Raw genomic sequence first — 22682 nt, 5'->3', positions numbered from 1 at the left:
AGGCAAGTAGGAGGGGGAAGGGGCTTCGGCGGAGGGATACACGCTGTACGTCAAACGAAATCAATTGTCAGCTTCGTGGAATTGAAATTAAAAACACGGGACTCTTATGATAAACTAAGACTTATAATATATGAGTGTGGTTTTTGTTTTAGGACGGTCACATTTCATCTAAAGATCACGAGAGGAGCTGATGAGTCATATTAGTGGTAATCGTAGGGGACTAGTTTTCTCAGCGGAGGTGCGGAGTTTTTAAACTCAGTCCGGGTGTAGGGGGGCTTACTGAATGGGAGCAGTCGCTGGTTTGCTGTGATAACAACGAAAGCCTCTCGGGCTGCTCACTACAGCCCATCATTTTGGCTTCTGGAGCATTTGGGAGCTCAAAAAAAAGAGAAAGAAAACCACCTCTTTCCTCTCCTTCTCCCCCATCCCTTCTCCTCTTTCTTCCACGGCTTCCTCTGACTGAGAAACCATCCAGAAATGGCTCAGATATTACCGATACGATTCCAGGAGCATCTCCAGGTAATAATTGCACACAGCGCCATGGGGAAAAGCCTTTGAAGAGGAATAAAAGCTCGTTTTTTAAATGATATATTTTCGGTGCTGCGGCTCCGCGCACAAACAGCACATGTCGCATTTAAAAGGAATCTGAAATAGGGCTGCAGGGAGGTGCTCAATATAGCTACAGGCCTAGTTTTCTCCTGCTGGGCAGATGATGACTTGTAAAAATTGAACAGACTGGTTGTGCAGCTCCACTGCGGGCCGGTGTGTGGGAAACCTGCAGGTTCTTGAAGCCTCCGCCGTCATTTTCAGCCAAACGGCGGCGTTTCGACGCCTTCCTCTCGGTGCCCGTTAACCGAGCTCAGCTGTTCGCGGTTACATCGTCACGGAGACCCGAATGGCACTTGCTCCCCAGCTTTGTTGTGTTGTCATACCCTGCAGCGACAATTTCCCCACTCTTATGGTCTTAAAACGTGCCATTGTGCAGCTTCTGCGTTAAATTTGCTCGTGTCCAACTTGTTTATAAAAAAAAAAGAGGGGCCAATGCGTGTGGTTACAGTAGTATTTGCTCTAACAGCAGCTCATTTAGAGGCAAACAAACAAAACAAGTCACAAAAACAAAAGGTTATCCTGAACTGAGAGTGTTTGGTGGGCAAAGCTAACCAAAAAGTTACTTTCGCTAACCCATATTCCGCTAACTAAAAATTTAGCTTCGCTAACGCTAAACCGCTAACTGCTAATTTCAATTCAGTTTATTTATATGGCGCCAATCACAAAAGAAGTCATCTCAGGGCACTGAACAGAAACATTCATACAATAAAAACAATAATTTAACACTATTTGAGGAGCAAACCGCGTTGAATTTAACTCAATCACATCTCATCTTGAGCAAGCATGAAGGCGACGGTGGAAAGGAAAAACTCCCTCATGAGGAAGAAACCTTTAGCAGAACCAGGCTCAGGACAAGCAGCCATCTGCTTTGGCCGGCTGGGTTTGGTAGGAACAGATACACAATGGCAGGTCAAGAATCACATGTTAAGATAGAAATAGTATCAAATGAACTATTCAGTTTTAACAATTTAAGGAAATTAGGTCAATTTGTCCTCTAGTAGTCTAAGCTTAAGATAGCATGACAAGCCAACCCTCCTTCTTCTTCTTCTTTCGGCTTTTCCCTCTTCAGGGGTTGCCACAGTGAGTCATCCTTCTCCATCTCACTCTGTCCTCTGCATCCTCTGTCCTCACTCCAACTACCTTCATGTCCTCTCTAACTGCATCCATATATCTCCTCTTTGTCTTTTTCCTGGCAGCTGCATTTCTAACATCCTTCTACCAGTATACCCACTGTCCCTTCTCTTGACATGTCCAAACCATCTCAGTCTGGCCTCCCTAACTTTATCTCCCAGTTGTTCAACCTGTGCTGTACCTCTGATGATCTCATTCCTAATCTTATCCAGCCTTGTCACTCCTAAAGAGAACCTCAACATCTTCATTTCTGCCACTTCCAGTTCTTTCTCCTGTCTTTTTGTCAATGCCACCATCTCCAGACCATACAATATAGCTGGTCTCACCATTGTCTTGATGACAAGCCAACCCTAATTATAGGATTTATCACAAAAAGAAGTCTTAAAACTGGACAGTGTGTCAGCCTTACGGACAGAAACTGGAAGTTGGTTCTACAAGAGAGGAGCATGAAAACTGAAAAATCTTCCTCCCGTTCTGCTTTTGTAAACTCTAGGGACCACGAGTAAGCCTGCAGTCTCTTCATTTGAAGCTGCTTTAACCATTCACGTCTTGTGATGTATACACATAGTAAGCCAATGGCATGCCTTCAGCTAGTTGCGGTTGTGTTGACCAATCACGTCTTGTCACTTGGAACATATAGTAAGCTAATAGCATGTCTTCAGCTAGCTGCTACTGCATTGACCAATCATGTCTTGTCACGTGTAAACAGTAAGCCAATAATGTGCCTTCAGCTTGACCCTGCTGCATCAACCACTCGCGTCTTGTCATGTGTCCACGTAGTAAGCCAATAGCGTGCCTAAGAAGCCTCTTCGAGACACGGCTCCAGCAGATGGGAACAAGCTTGTGATTTATCTTTTTTTTTTATCAGACTTCAAGTTGGCGAAACCTAATTTGGCATAAACCAATTCCGCTAATGGTTTGCAACGTTTGTGAAAACATTAATCCGCTAACACAAAGTTTGTTTTCTCAGTCATCCAGGTATATAACAACAAAAAAGGTTGAATCATGTCATCTGGACTTCGTTTTTTTGTTAAAAAGAAATTTTTCGCCCCTCATCCAAGAGGCTTCGTCAGTCTGAGGCCTAGCCATCTGGTATTACCCAGAAGCCACCCTGACTCTTGTGTTTCAAGCCTGCCTCAGATACCCCTGAAGTCAATTTGTTCCACTAATGGAAATCCACCATTAGTGAAATTATTTTATAAATTAAACTACCATACTCTTGTCCTCATGCCGACACCTCAGTCTCGAGCATGAAAACGGTTGCATCCAAAATGGTGAATACACAAAGGTTTGTTTGGACCGAGGATCATGTTGGTTTGCTTCCTCACATTGAATAGGATGAGTACAGTAGTAGCACATGGTTTCTATGAGTGCTGCTAAATGCTAAAGAAAAAAAAGAGGGCGAGTGAGACGATGGTCATGAAAACTGCTGCATTTCCTTTACGTCTGAGTTGGAATTCTGATCTGAGAATGATGACGGGCCCTACTTTTCCATGTTTCAGGCGCAGCTCCGAGAACCAGTAGGATTTCCTAATTGTTACGATCAGTTCCCAGGCTTGCGTCTTAATATCAGCAACACAACCACAGGAATGGCAAGCCATTTCTCTGCTTTCTGTGTATTCAAACAACTGCTAATGCAACATCGTAGTTGGAAAGTACCGTTTTTGACTGGATTACTGAGATGCAAACTGAAGGTAGAATTTTTTTTTTTAAATCACTGACACTTTCACAGCGTTTCATGTGAGTCAGCCATGTTGGATTTTTAGAGTTTGTGGGCCAGTTAGGAATTTCAGACTTCCCAAGTTGGAGTTGCGACTTTGGTTTGCGTTCCAGTTCATTTTTCAATCTCAGAACTTGGAAATTTCAACTTTCAAGTACAAATGGAGTGCAGCATAAATACTGAATCAAGCAGAGCTATGGCACCATGAACACAAACCTCAGTATTCAAACATGCACGTACAGACGAGCAAGTTTACCATTTCAACCCGACCTATTTGTTTTAATCTGTAAATCTGAGTGTAAATACGTATCGACAAGTCTAAATTGTTGGACGTCTCAAGCCTTTACATCTCTTCCATGAACGTCGCCATCCTGTTTTAAGTCACTTCCGCTGTTTTCTTAGAAACACAAACACGTGGTAGTTGGCAGCCATTCACAAGTTTTCTTACAATAATTTCTTTAAGGACACTTTGACCACTGATGTTGAAAAACGGCTAATCTGGTTTCTTTATGATTCTTCTGACCAGTTTTTGTGACCTTGCAACGAGTACCTTTAACTGTTCTTTAGATGAGATCTATGTTGATCCTGATGATCTTCCTGCCTCACATGGAACATTACTTTAGTCTAAGCTCCTTATTTTTGTTTCATGTAGCAAATGTTTAGCTTCACTGTAATGGGCATTCGTATTTAAAAGTGCTACAGACCCTTTAGTCTTCCGTCTGAAGTGTCTCGGTAGAAGAAAAAAGCGCCACAAAATGCCCCTTTATAAATTCTGATAATTAAAAGAAACAAACAGCCTCTTGTATTCGTCGTCTGCGAGGGAACCGTTTCCACCACGGTCCCCCTTTGACCCCGTTTCTTCGGACTTTAAATGGCAGCTCCAGTGCTTGGTGACTCCTAGCCAAAAGAGAAACTTTCTGTGATGCACCCTTCATTCTCCTCCTCCTCCTCCACTGGTCTGTAGCCTGTTGTTATGGTAACGGGCAGGCAGTGAAATGGCCTTTCACTAAACGGGGCAAAAAAGATGTCCCCACCCCTCTCTATTTACTCCCTTCCTGTGACATGTAGCCCCACTTTCTCAACCAAAGGTCCTTCATCCGTTTGGAGAAATTACACCGGCCGCCAGGGAGCTGCCGAGCCCACCGATGGAGCACAGCCAAGCATCATCGTCTGGGTCGTTAGTTCAAATTTTTCTCAGGAGCACATACCTTTCTCTTAAGCATACCTCGCCTTGAGACGGAGATCGTCAGCCATCCGCTTTATGTTTCACTTCTACCGTGAAATCACAACTTTATCCAGTCGTATCCCCCTGTGAGTTTAGGTGGCTCCAGCAGAGTGAAAAATGCTTGGAATTTGAAAACCCGAGACTTTGGGCCTCAAGTTGTTTAGTTTTTTCTTCCTTGGCTTGGCATTTACAGCACCGTGCCTGCTGCCTCTGCCTAGGTTGAGGAATGTTGCTTAGATGCATCTTCTTGATGAGGGACCAACCTTTTGAACTGATCTTAGTTATTCAAACCCTAAAACAGTTCTTGAGAAAAATGCCTGGATTTCAGCTGTAGTCTGTTGCTCACTCCACATACAACTGCAATAAAATAAGCAAACACAAGCCTGTTTATTTAGGTAAGATTTGCAAGTCTAAAATAGACTTCAGTGACCAGATGAACAGTACTGAATATTAAAAGTGGTAAAGTGAGAGTCATTTGGCTCTGCTGTCTGTGTGCCGCAGCCTACGTACTGTAGCAGCTTGAGCAAGTGCAAAAACGTCCTGCAGCTCTGAAGCTACTGAACTCTGTCCTGTTGGGTTGCAGTTTGTGTTTAACCTGCAGCTCCGTGTCCGTTTCTGCCGCGCTCTAATGAAATGATGCCACCATGATGTTTGATAATCAGCTGAGAAACGCTGGCCTTTTTTAGTCCTAGAAAATTGCATCAGGAGGAAACGGGTGGAAAGAACAGGCCAACAGAATGCATCGGTACTTGCAGAGGTGATGAGTCTTTGCGTACAGCTGCTGAAACTCTTGCTTTTAAAGTGCAGGCTCAAACCCCAATTACCGTACTCCTCCTGATGCTACCAATGTCCAGAGTTTAATTTGTTTGTGCCTTTTTTGTTAAAGAAACTCAAAGGTCACTATAGTAACTTACAACTGACAAAGGTAATAATAAAATAGACAAAACGTTAACTAATGAAAATCTGGGTTCGATAGGATTATTTTATAAGTTAAACTACCATACTCTTGTCCTCATTTAATTGCACAACCTTTTGAGGCAATCTAGCAATTTCTGTAGCTCAAGACTTTTGCACCTGCCCACAAACTGCTCCAGTTGTCTCGGGTTTGAAAGGTTTCTTCTCCAGACTGTATGATTCTGCTCCTTCCACAGATATTCAGTGGGATTTAAACGAGGGCTCAGAAGGTCAGTTCAGAGTAGTCCAATGATTTGTTTTGCAACATTCTTGGATGTTTTATAGCTCTTATTTGTCCTTTTCTTGTTGGAAGAGACTGAGATCAAGCTTTCCAACACTGGGCAGCACATTTTACTCCAGAATGCCTTGATAGTCTTGGGATTTCACTGTATTCGATACGCTCTGTGCCAGATGCAGCAAGGCAGCCTCAGAACATAAAGCTTCCTCCACGTTTCACTGTAAGTGCCGTCTCCTTGTATGCTTCATGTGTGGGTCTGTGAACAGAGATGTCTGTTGGATTTTATTATTATTTTTTTTAATTATTAATAGTTTTGTCAGTTTCAAGTTATTTTAGTGACTATTGTGTTTTTTTTTCTTTCTTTAACACAAGGCCACCAATAGTCAGTCTGTAAATCCAGCTTTTCAAACATCTCATCCTCAAAAATGGGAACAGGCAGCACTTCTGACTCTTTCTGCTGCAATCTTGTCTCGAGCTGCTGATGCAACACATCCATCCAGTCAATGACTCACCAAATCCTGTCCATGCTGGATCATCGGTGAAGCTCCACTTTCTGTATCATTATGATGATTCTATTTTTGTGACGTTAATCTCGGCTCCTAAGGGAAGATGACTTGCAGGCATCTGGGTGGTATTGATCCACGTAGTTCATGGGTTTGTGGAGACGGTGGGTTGGAGCTACAGTGTGATTTTTGTCTGGATTCTTCTGCTAAAAGGTCTGGTGAGTCAGTCGCCCCTCCCTGAACTGCAACATGCCAAAGGGCCTGTGTTACTGGAAGTTCTCTGAACAGACCCTGATGGCTCTCATTCTCTTCTCATAAGAGAGATATAAATCACTCTGACTTTTTTACATGCGTTTTCTTTGCTCAACCCGACTCCTTTTGTTTGTTTTTAGCACAACACTGGACTGTGTCTTCACTCCCATCCTTATCCCCCACCCAACATCTTCATTACACCCTCGCTTGCCTTTCCACCCATAGATGATGTTGGGAGATGCAGCATATGGCTCCAATCTCCCGCACCAGGCTTTTTTAAAACCCCTTTATCATGTGTACCCTTGTAGCATCCAGAAAACTAGCTAGACATAAATGAGTTATTTGAGTTTAAATAAAACAACAGAAAGCTCAGTATAAAGATCAATCTCGAGTAAATATTATACCCACCTTACGTTGTCGGAGTTCAAGGCAAATCTTGCCCTTTTTTTCCTTTTTTGACATTTGATGAGTCTGAATCAGATGTTTTGACACTCACATTTTATTTATACTTTGATAAAAGTGCCAGCTGATGCTTTGCAGGGACTATTTTTTTTACTTTAATCTTAATTTAGTGAAGAATACATTTGTATGAATGCTTTACTAGAAACAAGCAAGTTTGAAGTCTTCCTGCAGGTCAGCAGAAAAGAGCATGAAGCAGCAACTCTTTCCTGCATGCGCGCTCTCTCATTAGCAGTAAAAGCTTTGAGGAACAAAAAATACTATCTGCTCAATGTCTTGTTGAGCAATCTACGGAGAGCGGTTTGTAAAACCTCCAAGATGTCACAAGGCAATTTTATGGAAGGGTACTTTTCTGCACATGTCAAACTTTTTTTTTAAAATGCAGTGTACACGTACAACTTTAATTATCAAACTTCATTGCAACTGCATTAAAACAATCCATTATGCTTCAGGTAAAAGATGCTAGATGAATAAATATTTGTGTGAAAATGCAAAAAGAAGCTATAAAGCTGGGAAAATCTTACAAAAACTGATCCATTTATCGGTTTTCAGATAAGAGTAGGAAATTGATTCATTTTAATTACGAAAATGGATTTATTATCTGAAGTTACTAGATATGATTGAAAATAGTTTCCAGTTGCACTTCTTCTCTCTGTATGTCCCCATTTAAATAAATGTGAATTAATTTGAATAATTAGCAACTATTTTTAATTTGTTACCCACTGCTGAACCCCTGATTTTGCTCTTCCCGTTTTGCTGAAATAATGATTTATTTATTTTTTTGTCCTGCTTCTCAGCCAAATGAAGAATAGTTTGGTCTTTGTTATGAATGCAGAGGATTCCTTTCAGCTTGCTTCAGATGACATAATGCAGTTAACAAAGATTTTTTTTTGGCCTGTTCCCTCATTTCGGTTAGTTGGACAACATGCTTGGTCACTTATCAGCAGCTGTTAACCAAGCTGAAGCGTTTATTTTTAAGATTTTGCATTAGCGTAGAATTTTCTTCATAATTCAAATTTGATGAACGTTATAATGATTCCCAAAGATCTTTCAGTAAATTTTAATAAAGTAAGCTATGAAAGATAATCTAAATCCCCCTGAGTAAACATCTTGTCGTTGAGAATACACATTTCCTGGCTCTGTGTGAATCTCGTCTGGAAAACACTTTTAGGAATATCCCAGGAAAACCAAAGCAAATCTGCTGCTATTTTAATCAAAACCATTTTGATCTACCTCTTGCTGCAAGATAAAGGTGAGCTGCTGCCATTTTATTTTCCCAGTGACATTTTCATAGTTTGATTTCATAGACCTTTAATAGTTTAACATATTTAAATGTGAGCATCAGTCACTCTGTTGGTCGACTTGTAGAGAATTCTTCTCAACATAAGCTGTCGGATCATAAAATCCAGATGTTTGCTGGATTCAATTAAAGCATCACCCTGGTTTGCCTTTTTTGTAATAAAGAAAACATTTTCAGCTCTAATATAACTATTGTATAAATGAGTCGATGCTAATGCCTTTAGGAACTGTCGATGCTTGCTGTTGTCTTATAAAACCCTTAAATTAAAACCCTTAAAAAGTTGAGTTAAAACCCTATAAAACCCTTAACCCTTAAAGTTAGTGTAGGTCATCCCTGATCTGTTTACTGCGGCCACTATTTTAAAGCCTTAAAGCAACAGAGAGATATTAACTTACTAAAACGTTACATGGATAGTCAAGAAGTTTGCTTGTGTGTATCTAAAAATTACTCCTTCAGCAGCCTTCTGTATATATTTTCTTTAACTTACCCCAAGCGTTTGCATGGACTTGAAAATGCTACTACGTATTTGGTTCTTTTGTTTGCTCAGAAACACACCATCCTCAAATATCCTGAAGTTCCTCCCCTCTGTCCTTGGTGCATTGTTTTTCATGGTCTTAACGGGTTTTATTGTCTGCACCAGGTGTTGAAGACAGAGCATAGCTTTTGTTGCATTCAAGGAACATTACCACTCCTGATGTTCATCTGCTTGGTTTAGGTCTTTACACATAATCCAAATGTCATCAAGATCTTTGTTTAAAACTTTGCCATAAAGTACTGAAGTCAGCTTTGTCTGTTAGCAAAATCTCACATGAACCACTGGATGGGTTTTAACAAAACTTTTAGGTTATCACTGGATGCACATCAACTGCTACCAGTCCAGTTCAAGATGGCCACCACAGCTTAATGACTTTACTGTAGTTACATATAATGGTCCAAATGTAAAATTATGGTCTGAAAGGTGATCAGTGATATTTATTTCTTCAAGGAATACTAGTTTTTTCAATACAACATAACTTCTTACTAAATCTATTTACTGAGTTTCCATTTCCTGTTGTGGACTAACACGCCAGATTGAAACTCTTGGGCTTCTTGTGTAGATGCAGAGTAGCTGGATTTTGACTTCTGATCAATACTACTCAATTTACAAAGTAAAATCAGTGTGTTTATGTTTTCAGTCATTTATGTCATGGCAATAATAATAAAATGTTTGCTGCCACTGGTCACACATCTGGCTCAGACTCCCACTTAAACCTCTGCAGGGGGATCCGAGTGTAGCTGATGTACTGATTGTCATTGTTTTGATTTCCAGTTGCAGAACCTGGGTGTGAACCCAGCCAACATTGGCTTCAGCTATCTGACCATGGAGTCCGACAAGTACATCTGCATCAGAGAGAAGGTGGGCGAGCAGAACCAGGTGGTGATTGTGGACCTGTCGGACCCCAACAACCCAATAAGGAGACCGATCTCTGCTGACAGCGCCATTATGAACCCCACAAGCAAAGTTATTGCGTTAAAAGGTGAGATGGTGGCGCAGAGAAGACTTATCATATTTGTTGCAAAGATACACTGTTTATCTTTATTTGTAGTAGCTTTAGGCTAAAAGCTGAAGTTATTGTATTGTTCCAAGAATTAATCTGCATGGCATCAAAATTGTTTCTCTAGTTAAACGGAGTTATCCATTCATTGAACATTTTGAGAAAGTACCAGTGGTGCAGTGATTACAGTGCTGTAAATTTGTAGAGTGCTTTGCATTTTCTTTCCTTAATGCACTAAATTAGTTCATCTAATTAATGGCCTGCCTTTAAAGCGCAAATGCCAGCACTGACCAGGATGATTTGCCTATAATGCTTTTTTTCTCTCCTTTCCTCTTCTTCTGAGGATTAAAAATCCCTGTTTGACCCCTCCTTGTGGTCTATCTTCATTCTTACCTGATTGACACTTTGCTTTTTCCCTCTCTTGCTTTGTCATTTCTCAGATGGTGAGTTGCTTTCTGTCTGTCTGCCCGTCTTGGCACTCTGTTGTGATGATACAGTAGCCATGTCTCTCTCATAAAAGCCTATCCATATTCCTCACGAGTACGCAGAGCTATTTCGACCACTTATCCTGCATAGAAAAAACAGCCTTTAGGAACTTTATCTACCTCAGCCTCTGCTGTGACATGCTGCTATACATTATATACTTTTATGAGAACAACACGTGTTGGCATGACTTGATGTATGCTGGTGCTTTGTATTGCGTATACATCGTTAAATATTATACAGTAGAAAGAACTGTGGCACCATACGAGCCTATGTACCACTGTGTGTGTGTGTGTGTGTGTGTGTGTGTGTGTGTGTGTGTGTGTAGGTAGCTATATCAACATTGTTTACAAGGAAAGTATCATAAAGCCCATTTGTGCTGATGCCAGTTTGTACAATGACTACTATTCACCTAACTCATGCATTACCTCACCTGTTTGTTTTGTTGTGTGTTTATTGGTTAATTTGTTACTGGTACAATGTGGGACTAGCAGTTTATTTTAGGCCACAAAATATTGTTATGACTCAGCTATTGCAAGCCATGGTGACCTTTCTCAAAGCTGCCATCTGCTCCCAAGAGCCAGAGGTCAGTTAATTCCAGGTACAAGTGTCAGTCTGGTTCTTGTGGACTCAGTGGTGCTTTCCTTGCATATAAAACATGTTTTGTATGCAGGCAGATTTTTGTTTTGTTTGAGACATTTGCATAAAACGTCCACCATATCAGCGTTGAGTGCTAAGAATAAAATTAGGCAGCATTAAGAAGAAAAATCATCTCTTTTTTTTGTCTCACTCCCTTTCTTTACCTCCCCTCAGCTGCCAAGACGCTGCAGATCTTCAACATTGAGATGAAGAGTAAGATGAAGGCTCACGCGATGACAGAGGAGGTCATGTTCTGGAAGTGGATATCTGTAAACACCGTTGCTTTAGTGACCGATACAGCCGTCTACCACTGGAGCATGGAGGGGGATTCCCAACCGGCCAAAGTATTCGATCGGCACGCCAGTCTGGCAGGATGTCAAGTCATTAACTACCGAACTGACGAGCAACAGAAGTGGTTACTGCTGATTGGGATTTCTGCACAGGTATGAACACGCCTTTGACACCTTTTTCATCTCTGGTCTGCAGCCTTGTTGAACAAACAATTCACAGCAAGATAAAAGTTTTCCTCTCAAACTGCTCAATCTGGGCTTTAAAATTCACAGTTTGAACACTGAGAGGCACGCTTCTAACAATCACTTAAAATGTTGCTGATTAAATACGCAGGAGACTTGCCTGTTTTGGTGTTTCAGTGAGAAAGCAGAACCTGACATTATCAGAGTAAACGATTTTTTTGTGTGGTTGATGGTCATGGAAAGTTTATTGGATGACAGCAGTCGTGCGCTGCTTTAAATATAAATCATGAAACGGGTGGAACCAGGTGTGAGCGGTGACTAAAGCATGTGCTCAAAGTAATAATTCACTCTGCAAAAAGGAGAAAATAAAGGTCAAATGGTTTTCTCAGAAGTGGTGAATGACCCATTTACACAGAAATAAATAACTGTAACTAAAAGATATGAATACAGCCACCGGTGACTCCTTTCACTGAGTATTATTTTGAAGTTTTGTTATTTTGTTGTCAACATTTTGCAGAGAAGTAATTAGATTAGTGACCACACCTTCAATAATGTATTTAACAAGAATGCCACTAATGAGGTTTATAGATTTTAACACCCTTTAATGACCTTTTTCTGCTAAACATGCTACTCATAGATGCCATTATTGTTATTAGTTTGGAATCAAATATTTTGCCTTTCAAGCTCATTATGACGTCACATACACAATGTATTCTGTATAGACTTTGAATAAGTCAACAGTCATCATGTCATCGTTGCAACTTTTACCAGGGCTTAATTTGTAAACCGATCACTGCTGGAAAGCAAATAGCAGGTGGGCCAGGGGGTCTGTGGGTCCTCCCCCAGATAATTTTTAATAAAGTAGATGCCATTTCCTGCATTTTGGTGTATTTTAACAGGTTGTTAAACACCTACGTTTGTAAACACTTGATTCAATAACTATTTTGAAGAGCAACAACAACAGCAGCTCTCTCCTGTGTGAACGTGTGTTCAACTGTGTGGGTCTTGACTTCATAGAAGCGGAGCAGGGCAGCTCCGCTTCTATGAAGTCAAGATCCCCCCACCTCCACTTCACGGCTCCGAGCCCGACTCTTTTCCGCTGAATTCAGTCCTGTGCGTTGTTATTAAACTCCTCTCACATGTGAAACTTCCAGGCTCCTCCTCTGTCTGTTCATGGCCACGGCCTGTTGGCTCCTACCGGCGTACGACTGCCTGGTTATCTCGGCATTCACCCACACACCACTCCCTCGCTTCTGCTCCAATCTCTATTGCCACTCCCTTCAGGTGCTTCAATTCTCGGTTGTCCAGCTAAGGACAATCCATCCAACCATTTTTTAAAAATGAAAGTAAATTGGACTGTCTTTGACATTTTAATCGCTGTTATTTTGACAAATTAGTGCTGTTGTTTTGATACGTGATGCAATGTGAATAATACACATCAAACATTTCTCTTCTTGTATTTTTAATAATCAAAATTTTATTAATAATCCACTTTAAACTGTCAAACTGATTTGCAGTTTAGTTGTGCTGTTTACCGGTAATTATATTTTCGAGGTTTTTTTTTGGTTTTGTTTTGTTTTTATAAAAATGCACGATGACTGGACTTTTGAGCGGTGGAGATTTGAGGTACTGGATTCAAGCAAACGGTTTGCCGGAACGCACCCTGTCAAAATAAGAGTTCCCGGATCTTGTTCCGGCAGGATCCGGTTCAAATTAAGCCCTGACTTTTATTGTCTAGCAGTTTAGATGTTGATGAAATGTCTCCTCGTGCTGCTTTTTGTTGTATTTTGCGATTGCAACTCAACAAATGAAGTAAAGCAAGTCTTCAAGGTTTTCCTAGATAACAAATGAAGCAAAGGGAATTTTTTACTCCCTGCAGCTTAGTACAGAGTCTTTACTGATCCTGTTAATGGTCTGGTCTACCAAAGGTAATGGAAAAGACCTCAGGGGTGTTGCTTCTTGTTAGAGACTTTTAACAAAAATTTGCTACTCTTTCTAAAGCCCTGTTTCTATGCACTGTCAATTAAAAGGGAAGTTCTCCTTTCACATAAAATACACAGAGAAAAGTATAAGTAATGAAATCGTACAAAATGCCAATACTTGTACAGTATCGCTGATGGTTGTGCAAGCTTTTGTCAAGAGCTTTAGCCACAGGTTTTTTTTAATTTTTTTTATTGCAAACAGTGACTGTCAAAGAATCTCCAAAACTAGTCCCTTCTGTTTGTTTACCTAAGTATTCTTCTCAAACACTCAGACCTTGAAAACCATAAATGTCCTGTTCAAATGCTAAAACTCTGAGCTACGATTGCATCACAGACTTGTATTTGGCAGCCTCATTAGGGTGTCACTCTTGTTTTGTCCTGCAGCAAAACCGCGTAGTTGGAGCGATGCAGCTGTATTCAGTTGACAGGAAAGTGTCCCAGCCCATCGAGGGCCACGCTGCTGCTTTCGGGGAGTTCAAAGTGGAGGGAAACGCCAAATCTTCCACTCTGTTCTGCTTTGCCGTGCGCTCACAGGCTGGAGGAAAGGTGAAAGTCTAACAATGCTCACGGTTGCTTTGCCACGACGGTTTGTTTATGCGGTCTTTGTTTTTCTAGTTGCACATCATCGAAGTTGGACAGCCAGCTGCAGGAAACCAGCCGTTTGCAAAGAAAGCAGTGGATGTGTTCTTTCCTCCAGAGGCCCAGACAGACTTTCCTGTAGCTATGCAGGTTGTGAACAAGTTCTGAGACTCATTTGTTTTTGCTGCATCAACTCTTCTGAATACTTAAAATGCTCTTTTTGGACTCTCTGTAGATTGGCAACAAGCATGGCGTGATATATTTGATCACAAAGTACGGTTACATTCACCTGTACGACCTGGAGACTGGAATTTGTATATACATGAACCGAATCAGTGCAGAGACCATTTTCGTTACCGCCCCTCATGAGGCAACCTCGGGGATCATCGGCGTTAACAAGAAGGGACAGGTAAGAAGTTGTGAGGCAATGATCTTATTACCAGGTTTTTGTTGTACAATCAGCAGGAGGTGTAATTTTGATGTGAAAATCTCAAAACAATTATAAACTACAGGTGATGTTGTTGGATGCTGAATGCTTTGGTGTTTTTGTTATATTTTTACAATGTGGTTGCGTTTTCTGTCATTCTTAGGTCTTATCAGTGTGTGTTGAAGAGGAGAATATTGTCAACTATGCCACAAACGTCCTGCAGAACCCTGATCTAGCCCTGAGGATTGCTGTGCGGTCCAACCTCACCGGAGCTGAGGAGCTTTTTGGCAGGAAGTTCAACACCCTGTTTGCCCAGGGAAGTTACTCAGAGGCTGCGAAGGTTGCTGCTTCTGCACCCAAGGTATCTGTCAGTTATGTTGGTAAAGTTTCAGTAATGTCTAGACCTAGTGACTATAACATATAGTACAATAAAAAAATGTTTAAAAGATTCCATAGTGATTTATTTGTTTTTCTTTTATCCGTAATTCATCTATTTTGATGTCTCATCCTCAGGGTATCCTGCGAACGGCAGAAACCATCCGTAAGTTTCAGAGTGTCCCAGCCCAGCCGGGTCAAGCCTCCCCACTCTTGCAGTACTTTGGGATTCTTTTGGACCAGGGCCAGCTCAACAAGTTTGAGTCTCTGGAGCTGTGCAGGCCTGTCCTGCAACAGGGCCGCAAGCAGCTGCTGGAGAAATGGCTTAAGGAGGACAAAGTAGGTTGGGAGGACGGAACAAGCAAGACAGCTTTGTTAAATCAATTTAAGTCTGACATCTCAAACCAATGTTTAGTATCAAGATAGTTAATAAATCTGTGTGTTTTTGCAGCTGGAGTGCTCAGAGGAGCTGGGGGACTTGGTGAAAGCCACCGACCCAACACTCGCTCTGAGTGTTTATCTCAGAGCTAATGTCCCTAACAAAGTCATTCAGTGCTTTGCAGAAACCGGGCAGTTCCAGAAGATCGTGTTGTATGCAAAAAAGGTAAAGAGAGGGACCTCATTCACATTTTTTAATTCCCATAATCCTTTGTATATTTTAGAAAACCTCATATGTGGGTAATATGTTTTACATTTTGAAATATCACATCCTGTTCTTATTTTTGATGTTTTAAATGTGAATATACTTTGAAGGCTGCAGGCAAAATTAAGATTTTGTAGTTATAATGTATTTACTTTTTACTCCTCTTGTACTTTTGCAGGTGGGCTACACCCCAGACTGGGTGTTTCTGTTGAGGAATGTGATGCGGGTCAATCCAGACCAGGGGCTCCAGTTTGCCCAGATGTTAGTCCAGGATGAGGAACCACTGGCCAACATCAACCAGGTAACCCACACATCTGCACAACCTTACTCCTGCATCTGCCCTTTTTAAATTTTTTATAAAATACATCTGTGTGTTCACACGTTCACATGTACGGGGAAATACAAAGGGTCCAGTGTGAGAGCCTTCATCTCTGTTGTTCCAGATGTGCCAGCAATGTTAGGAATTCACTGAGTCAGTTACCCCCTCCCTTCTTTTAAAGCCACATCTGCTCCGCTCCGTTTCAAATAGTTGGATGAACAGTGGAGATTCAGCAGAAAATAAGAAAAGCAGAAACATCTGTCTGGTGTTTGATAATCTGCAACTTTTTAACTGTGTGCCAACTCCAATCATGTGTGACAGATGTTAGCACAATTGAAACTTGCAACTTCCTTAACTTGTTTTGATTTCTTTTAACTTATCTCTGTTGTGTTTTGCTCTTTGGTAGATTGTGGATGTTTTTATGGAGGGCAGCCTGATTCAGCAGTGCACCTCCTTCCTGTTGGATGCTTTAAAGAACAACCGTCCAGCTGAAGGTCACCTACAGACACGCCTGCTTGAGATGAACTTGATACACGCACCCCAGGTGAACTCTCTGACTTGCATTTCTCTCCTAATCACAAAAAGAACTTTGCAGTTGATAAATTTAATGCTATTTGCACACCGTTGTCAGCAGCCAACAATACTTTTTGCACCAAGGGTAGAAGAGCCAGCGTAGGTACATGTTTGAAGGATAGCTTATAGCAGAGCAGAGACACAGACTCGGCAGGGTAAACCTAACGGTTCAATTTCCAAAGCCAGAAAGGCTAGTTACTAAAAAGTTTATGGTGTGAAATCATCTATTTGAACAAAATCTGATCTGGTTTTATACACAGTCAACAACTCATGTGCCTGAACTTATTAAAACTGCTAAAAACACAAACTTAAAGGAATAGAAAGGAAAGCATTTAAATAAAGCAATGAGTGCTAAGTTTTGCAACAGTAAATATATGATAAACAAAACTTTTAAAGCTAAAAGAATCAGAAATTAGCTAAAACTCAATGTAATGACACACTAACTAAAAGTGAAAAGTAGCAAAATGCTAGCTAAAACCAAAAGTAGTAAAACCCTAGCTAAATTGTAAAAGCGGCAAAAGCAAATTTGCAAAATGCTAACCAAATTTGGCCAAAAAATTAGCTAAAAGTAGCGAAATGCAGCTAAAATTAGCAAAAGAATAGCTAAAAGCAGTAAAGGTAACAAAAAAAGACTAAAATAGAGCAATTATTCTGTGGCAGTTTTCAAAAAGAACAATGTTTTTGAAGGAATTGAAAACTTCTTGGTTCTATAGAACAATTTTTTACAAATTGGTTACAAAACCCAAAAGTCTTATTTTCATTCAACCTTTATTTATACAGGCTAGCCTCATTGAGCCACAGGGACTCATTTACAAGAGACCTGTTCCAGACAGAACATATAAAGTACAGACAACAATAAACTACAGTAAAAATGCAGTTAAAACAAGAGTAGTGTCCCAATCAATAAACCAGGGTGCTGTAAAACAGAGTGAAAGACTAAAAACAAGAACATATCTGCTTTGATTTTTCTATTGACGTTATCAGATGTTTGAAACCCCTTAAAGAAATGAAGGTGGACAACTTGAGTTCCTGTTGCAAGCACCCTTCTGAACGAGATGAATGTTTTGATAGGAGTGGCTAAAATGGCGCAAAGTTTGCAGAAGTAGCTAATGTACAGAAAAAATTAATAGTGTGAATGCTGAATTAACATTCACACAATAATTAGAGTTTGACACTAAACAACTTGAAGCTTCCATTTGACTCATTCTTCGTCCCTGCTCTCTGGCTTGGTGCAAACTGCTGACTGTTATCACCTGGATGCAGAAAAGACACTAAATATGATTTGTGTGTTCATGTGTGCATGCACATTCTTAGGTAGCAGATGCCATTCTGGGGAACCAGATGTTTACACACTATGACCGAGCCCACGTCGCTCAGCTGTGTGAGAAAGCAGGACTGCTGCAGAGAGCCCTTGAACACTACACCGACCTGTACGATATCAAACGAGCTGTGGTGCACACGCATCTGCTCAACCCTGAGGTAGGCCTTTAGAAGTGCAGTCATGCTTGTGAATGTGGCTCCTTTGGGAGAAAATGTTTTATTGTCACGATGATGTATGAAAATGGCTCTTGAACCCACAGCTTTTTTATCACCCCTCTGTTTTTCGTATTTTTCCTGCAGTGGCTGGTAAACTTTTTTGGCTCCTTGTCAGTCGAGGACTCTTTGGAGTGTTTAAGGGCCATGCTATCAGCTAACATCAGGCAGAACCTGCAGCTGTGTGTTCAGGTAGCATCAAAGTACCACGAGCAGCTGGGAACTCAGGCGTTAGTAGAGCTCTTTGAGTCGTTTAAAAGTTATGAAGGTAGGTTCAGATGAAATTACCACTCTTTCTCCCCATTTTTGATTGTTTTTGGTAACAAGGGGCACAGCTAACTGTTTTGTTTCCTTTTTAAACCCTCTACTGAAGGTTTATTTTACTTCCTCGGGTCGATTGTGAATTTCAGCCAGGAGCCCGACGTTCACTTTAAATACATCCAGGCTGCTTGTAAAACTGGTCAGATCAAAGAAGTGGAGAGAATCTGCAGAGAAAGCAACTGCTACGACCCAGAGAGGGTTAAAAATTTCCTCAAGGTAAAATAACTTTATTGGTGTTTATTGTCTAAAATCATTTCATACACACAATTATTCACAAATGGATTTCTTTCTACAGGAGGCCAAGCTGACGGACCAGCTTCCTCTTATCATTGTCTGCGATCGCTTTGACTTTGTGCACGACCTGGTGCTCTACCTTTACCGCAACAATCTGCAGAAATACATAGAAATCTACGTCCAGAAAGTAAAATCAAGCCTACCATCCAGATTCTTTATCCACAATGTTTTTCTAAGTGTCCGCCTTTATTGAGCCGTGTTTATTTTGAATTTGCTGCACCTGTTCCCAGGTGAACCCTAGTCGACTGCCTGTGGTGATCGGTGGTTTGTTGGACGTGGATTGTTCTGAGGATGTCATCAAGAACTTGATCATGGTGGTCAGAGGGCAGTTTTCTACTGATGAGCTGGTGGAGGAGGTGGAGAAAAGGAACAGGTAAGGTGATATTATATTTGGATCTGTCAATTCTCCTTGCAGAGCTGCATCCTTTACGTCTTGGTGTGTGTCTGTGCATCAAAGGAACCTGATATCTTCTGCATCCACTCAACAGAATCAAAACAAGCTTTATTGTTTAATTAGTTTGATGTTCTGCTGTGAAATTTCAAGTTTTACTTTTCTGTTAGTACTAGATTTGAGCAGAACCCTCCAACTAAATGTTTGAGCTGCACACATTTTCTTGTGGCAACAGCAAATCCCGTAGAGCCTCCACTTCAGTAAAAACTGGTTCTGGCATCTGACGATGCCTCCTGAGCGCCTTCTTCTGGAGGCTTTCCTACATTGTCTTATTGGGAGAGACCCTGGAGCAGATGGAGACGGATGTCTGGGTTTACCTCCTGGACCTGTTGCCTTTGCAACGCGATGGCCAGATGGATGCTCAAGAACATTAACACAAGAAAACACCCAAAGCATTACCTTCAAGCCCTTTTAATTCCAGTTCATGAATCATCTGTGGTGTGAACGTAGACAAATAAGATCCTACAAATACGTAGGATCAAGCGTCGGACACCACAGATGTCAGGTGTGCTGAAGTCACACAATATCCTGCAGGTCATTTTAAAGCGCTCTAACTTTAATAGGTCATTTTTAATCAAGCTCTCCAAACCATGGAGTTTCAAAATCTGAAAAGTAAACATAAAAAATTATTTTCTCGAGTGACTCTTTGCGAATTAATTACTGTTTCTGAAATGGATATAACTGTCTCATCTTCATAAATAACCAAATTCTGACACAAAGTTGTTAAAAACAAACAAATCCATGTAAATGCGATGGCTGCTCTGTTGTATAGTTTTACATTCATGCAGTTAATGTCTTCTAGTGTTGTTTCTCTTTAGTCTTAGAAAAAATGTTTCCTCACAATGTTTTTATTGATACTTCAGTGATGCAATAACTCATCATTTACATTTTTTCCAAAGATAGTCTAAACATGAATAATTGTTAAATGCCCAACAATACCATCTAGTGTTGCAGTGGATCATTGCACCACAGGAAACTAAAAAACATGGGCAGATAAGTTTTAAGCTTCTTTTTTTTTTGCTACTGGTAAATTAAACACCCTGTCACAATGAACAAACACTAGCTCATCAATTGAATTAAAAATCATTTGAGCAAAGGATAACACCTTTGATTAACTCAAATAAATTAGAATCCTAAATAAAATCACCAACAAAAAAATAAACCACCATTTTACAAAGTTTTGCTTTAGTTTGTGCGTTTGTTCTAGACCTTTTCTTGTGTGCGAGTGTTGATTCTGAAATGTGCTTTTTGCCTCGGAGACGCTTGAATAGATTATATCTAGTAAGAGATTGTTTTTTTTTTAATTTAAACCACATCAGGTTAAAACTTTTGTTGCCATGGCTGGAGTCGCGTGTCCATGAAGGATGTGAGGAGCCAGCTACACACAACGCCCTGGCGAAGATCTACATTGACAGCAACAACACACCGGAGCGCTTCCTGAAGGAGAACCCGTTCTATGACAGCGCCGTGGTCGGCCGGTACTGTGAGAAGAGGGACCCCCACCTGGCCTGTGTGGCTTATGAGAGAGGACAGTGTGACCTGGAGCTCATCAAAGTGTGTTTTTCTCTGTATTCCTCAAACGCTCGAATATCCGGACGTTTTTAACTTCTTGGTGTTTTTCTCAGGTGTGCAACGAGAACTCGTTATTTAAGAGTGAAGCTCGATATCTGGTGCGAAGAAAAGATCCCGAGCTTTGGGCAAAAGTTTTAGAAGACGACAATCCTTACAAAAGACAGCTCATCGACCAGGTTTGGATGCCTCCAGCTCTGCTTCTGAAGTGACCATAAATCAGAGCATTTGTCCACTTTGGTCCTCCGTGTCCCCTCAGGTGGTGCAGACAGCTCTGTCAGAGACCCAGGACCCAGAGGAGGTGTCGGTCACAGTCAAGGCCTTCATGACTGCAGATCTGCCCAATGAGCTGATTGAGCTGCTGGAGAAGATCGTACTTGATAACTCAGTCTTCAGCGAACATCGGTATTTAACCGCGGCTCCTTTATTACTATTATTTAATTACAGTGTTTGGCATCTGTTAAAGCAGCTTCTCTATTTTCTTCAGAAACCTCCAGAATCTGCTCATTTTGACGGCGATCAAAGCCGACCGCACCCGCGTGATGGAGTACATAAACAGGCTGGATAACTACGACGCTCCGGATATCGCAAACATCGCTATCAGCAACGAGCTCTTTGAAGAGGCGTTCGCCATCTTTAAGAAGTTTGATGTCAACACCTCGGCCATACAGGTAGAGCCGAAGAAGCAGCATTTTCTGCAGATAGACAGCATGTACGCTAAATGACTGCAGAGATGTGCTAAAGAAGCTGAAGCTGAGTTGTTAAATCTGAAAGGAGCTAAATGGTAGCCCAAAGGTAAAAGTAGCAAAGCATTTGCTAAAGGTAGCAAAATGACAGCTAGAAGCTAAAACGCAAACGCTTCGAAAATGTCTATTTGAGCTTTAGTCTTTTTTTTTTTTTGAGTAACTTGATGTAAAAAGTCAGAGCAGAGTAAGAATTTGTTGGATTAGTCTGTCTCTGATTTACAGTTTTTAAAGTTAATTAAGTTAATTATACATCCTGTCAGTCTTGAGATTTATTTAAATGTGAATAACTTGAACTAAGTCTGTACTTTGCTCCTGCAGGTGTTGATCGAGCACATTGGGAATCTGGATCGTGCCTATGAGTTTGCTGAGCGCTGTAACGAGCCCGCAGTGTGGAGTCAGCTAGCCAGAGCTCAGCTTCACAGAGACCTGGTCAAGGAGGCCATAGACTCCTACATTAAAGCTGTGGATCCATCAGCGTACATGGAGGTGGTCAACGCAGCCAGCAAAAACCGTAAGCGTTTGCCTTACAGCATATTTCTGCAGCACGGTTGTCTTTTTGTCTGAGGTGGTGTCCAAGGCTTTGTTTGTGTTTTGTAGAGAACTGGGAGGATTTGGTAAAGTTTCTGCAGATGGCTCGCAAGAAAGCCAGAGAATCGTACGTGGAGACGGAGCTGATTTTTGCTTTGGCTAAAACAAACCGACTGGCTGAGCTGGAAGAATTTGTCAGTGGGCCGAACAATGCTCACATACAGCAGGTAAAATAAAAAGCTTGGATTTACAAAATGAACATTAAGGTTTCCTTGAATTATGCTACTTGGGTTTTGCTACAAAAACACAATGGACTTCATGATAATCTAACCATTTTTCGATTTCAGGTGGGCGATAGATGCTATGAGGAGGGCATGTACGAAGCAGCCAAACTCTTGTACAACAATGTGTCCAACTTTGCGCGACTTGCGTCAACACTAGTGCATCTTGGAGAGTACCAGGCAGCTGTGGACAGCGCCAGGAAAGCCAACAGCACGCGGACGTGGAAGGAGGTAAACGGCAATACCACTGTTTAGCCAGCGCATAAAAAGAAAAAAAGGATCCTTTGGTTTTTTTAAAATGTCAGATTTTCTAATAGAATAAATCTAAAGAGGATAAAGATGTATCTTTATACCATTTTATCACTTTAAAGTGTAATGAAGTGTCAGACTTGAGTGAACAAGGGGAGCTGAATGACTGCTAAAAATTGCAGAAGTTGAAACTGAGTTGTTAAAGTTAAAATAAAGAGAACGCTAGCTTAAAGCTAAAAGAAATGGAACACTAGCTTAAAGCTAAAAGAAAGGGAACACTAGCTTAAAGCT

At 41.0% G+C, this 22682-nt stretch overlaps 1 protein-coding gene across 1 annotated transcript in view; it reads left to right on the top strand.

Moving 5' to 3' along the window:
* Positions 1-284: 284 nt before the first annotated feature.
* The window catches only part of cltcl1 (clathrin, heavy chain-like 1), a 31684-nt gene continuing 9286 nt past the window's right edge, over positions 285-22682 (top strand). Inside the window, exons 1-23 of the mRNA XM_037680954.1 lie at positions 285-519; positions 9701-9908; positions 11223-11491; positions 13888-14049; positions 14119-14232; positions 14318-14491; positions 14673-14870; positions 15023-15223; positions 15336-15488; positions 15706-15828; positions 16253-16390; positions 17734-17898; positions 18040-18220; positions 18326-18489; positions 18569-18694; positions 18798-18940; positions 20338-20572; positions 20644-20766; positions 20847-20992; positions 21075-21258; positions 21652-21844; positions 21931-22088; positions 22209-22373. Coding sequence (XP_037536882.1) covers positions 478-519; positions 9701-9908; positions 11223-11491; positions 13888-14049; positions 14119-14232; positions 14318-14491; positions 14673-14870; positions 15023-15223; positions 15336-15488; positions 15706-15828; positions 16253-16390; positions 17734-17898; positions 18040-18220; positions 18326-18489; positions 18569-18694; positions 18798-18940; positions 20338-20572; positions 20644-20766; positions 20847-20992; positions 21075-21258; positions 21652-21844; positions 21931-22088; positions 22209-22373 — 3765 coding nt within the window. The 5' untranslated portion in view covers positions 285-477. The remainder of the gene's footprint in view (positions 520-9700; positions 9909-11222; positions 11492-13887; positions 14050-14118; positions 14233-14317; positions 14492-14672; positions 14871-15022; positions 15224-15335; positions 15489-15705; positions 15829-16252; positions 16391-17733; positions 17899-18039; positions 18221-18325; positions 18490-18568; positions 18695-18797; positions 18941-20337; positions 20573-20643; positions 20767-20846; positions 20993-21074; positions 21259-21651; positions 21845-21930; positions 22089-22208; positions 22374-22682) is intronic.

The sequence above is a fragment of the Nematolebias whitei genome, chromosome 8 (assembly GCF_014905685.2).
Source record: "Nematolebias whitei isolate Nwh7 chromosome 8, NemWhi1, whole genome shotgun sequence".
NCBI classification, from domain to species: Eukaryota; Metazoa; Chordata; class Actinopteri; order Cyprinodontiformes; family Rivulidae; genus Nematolebias; species Nematolebias whitei.
Note: the sequence above shows the minus strand (reverse complement) of the source record. Positions and strands in the feature narration are given on the sequence as shown.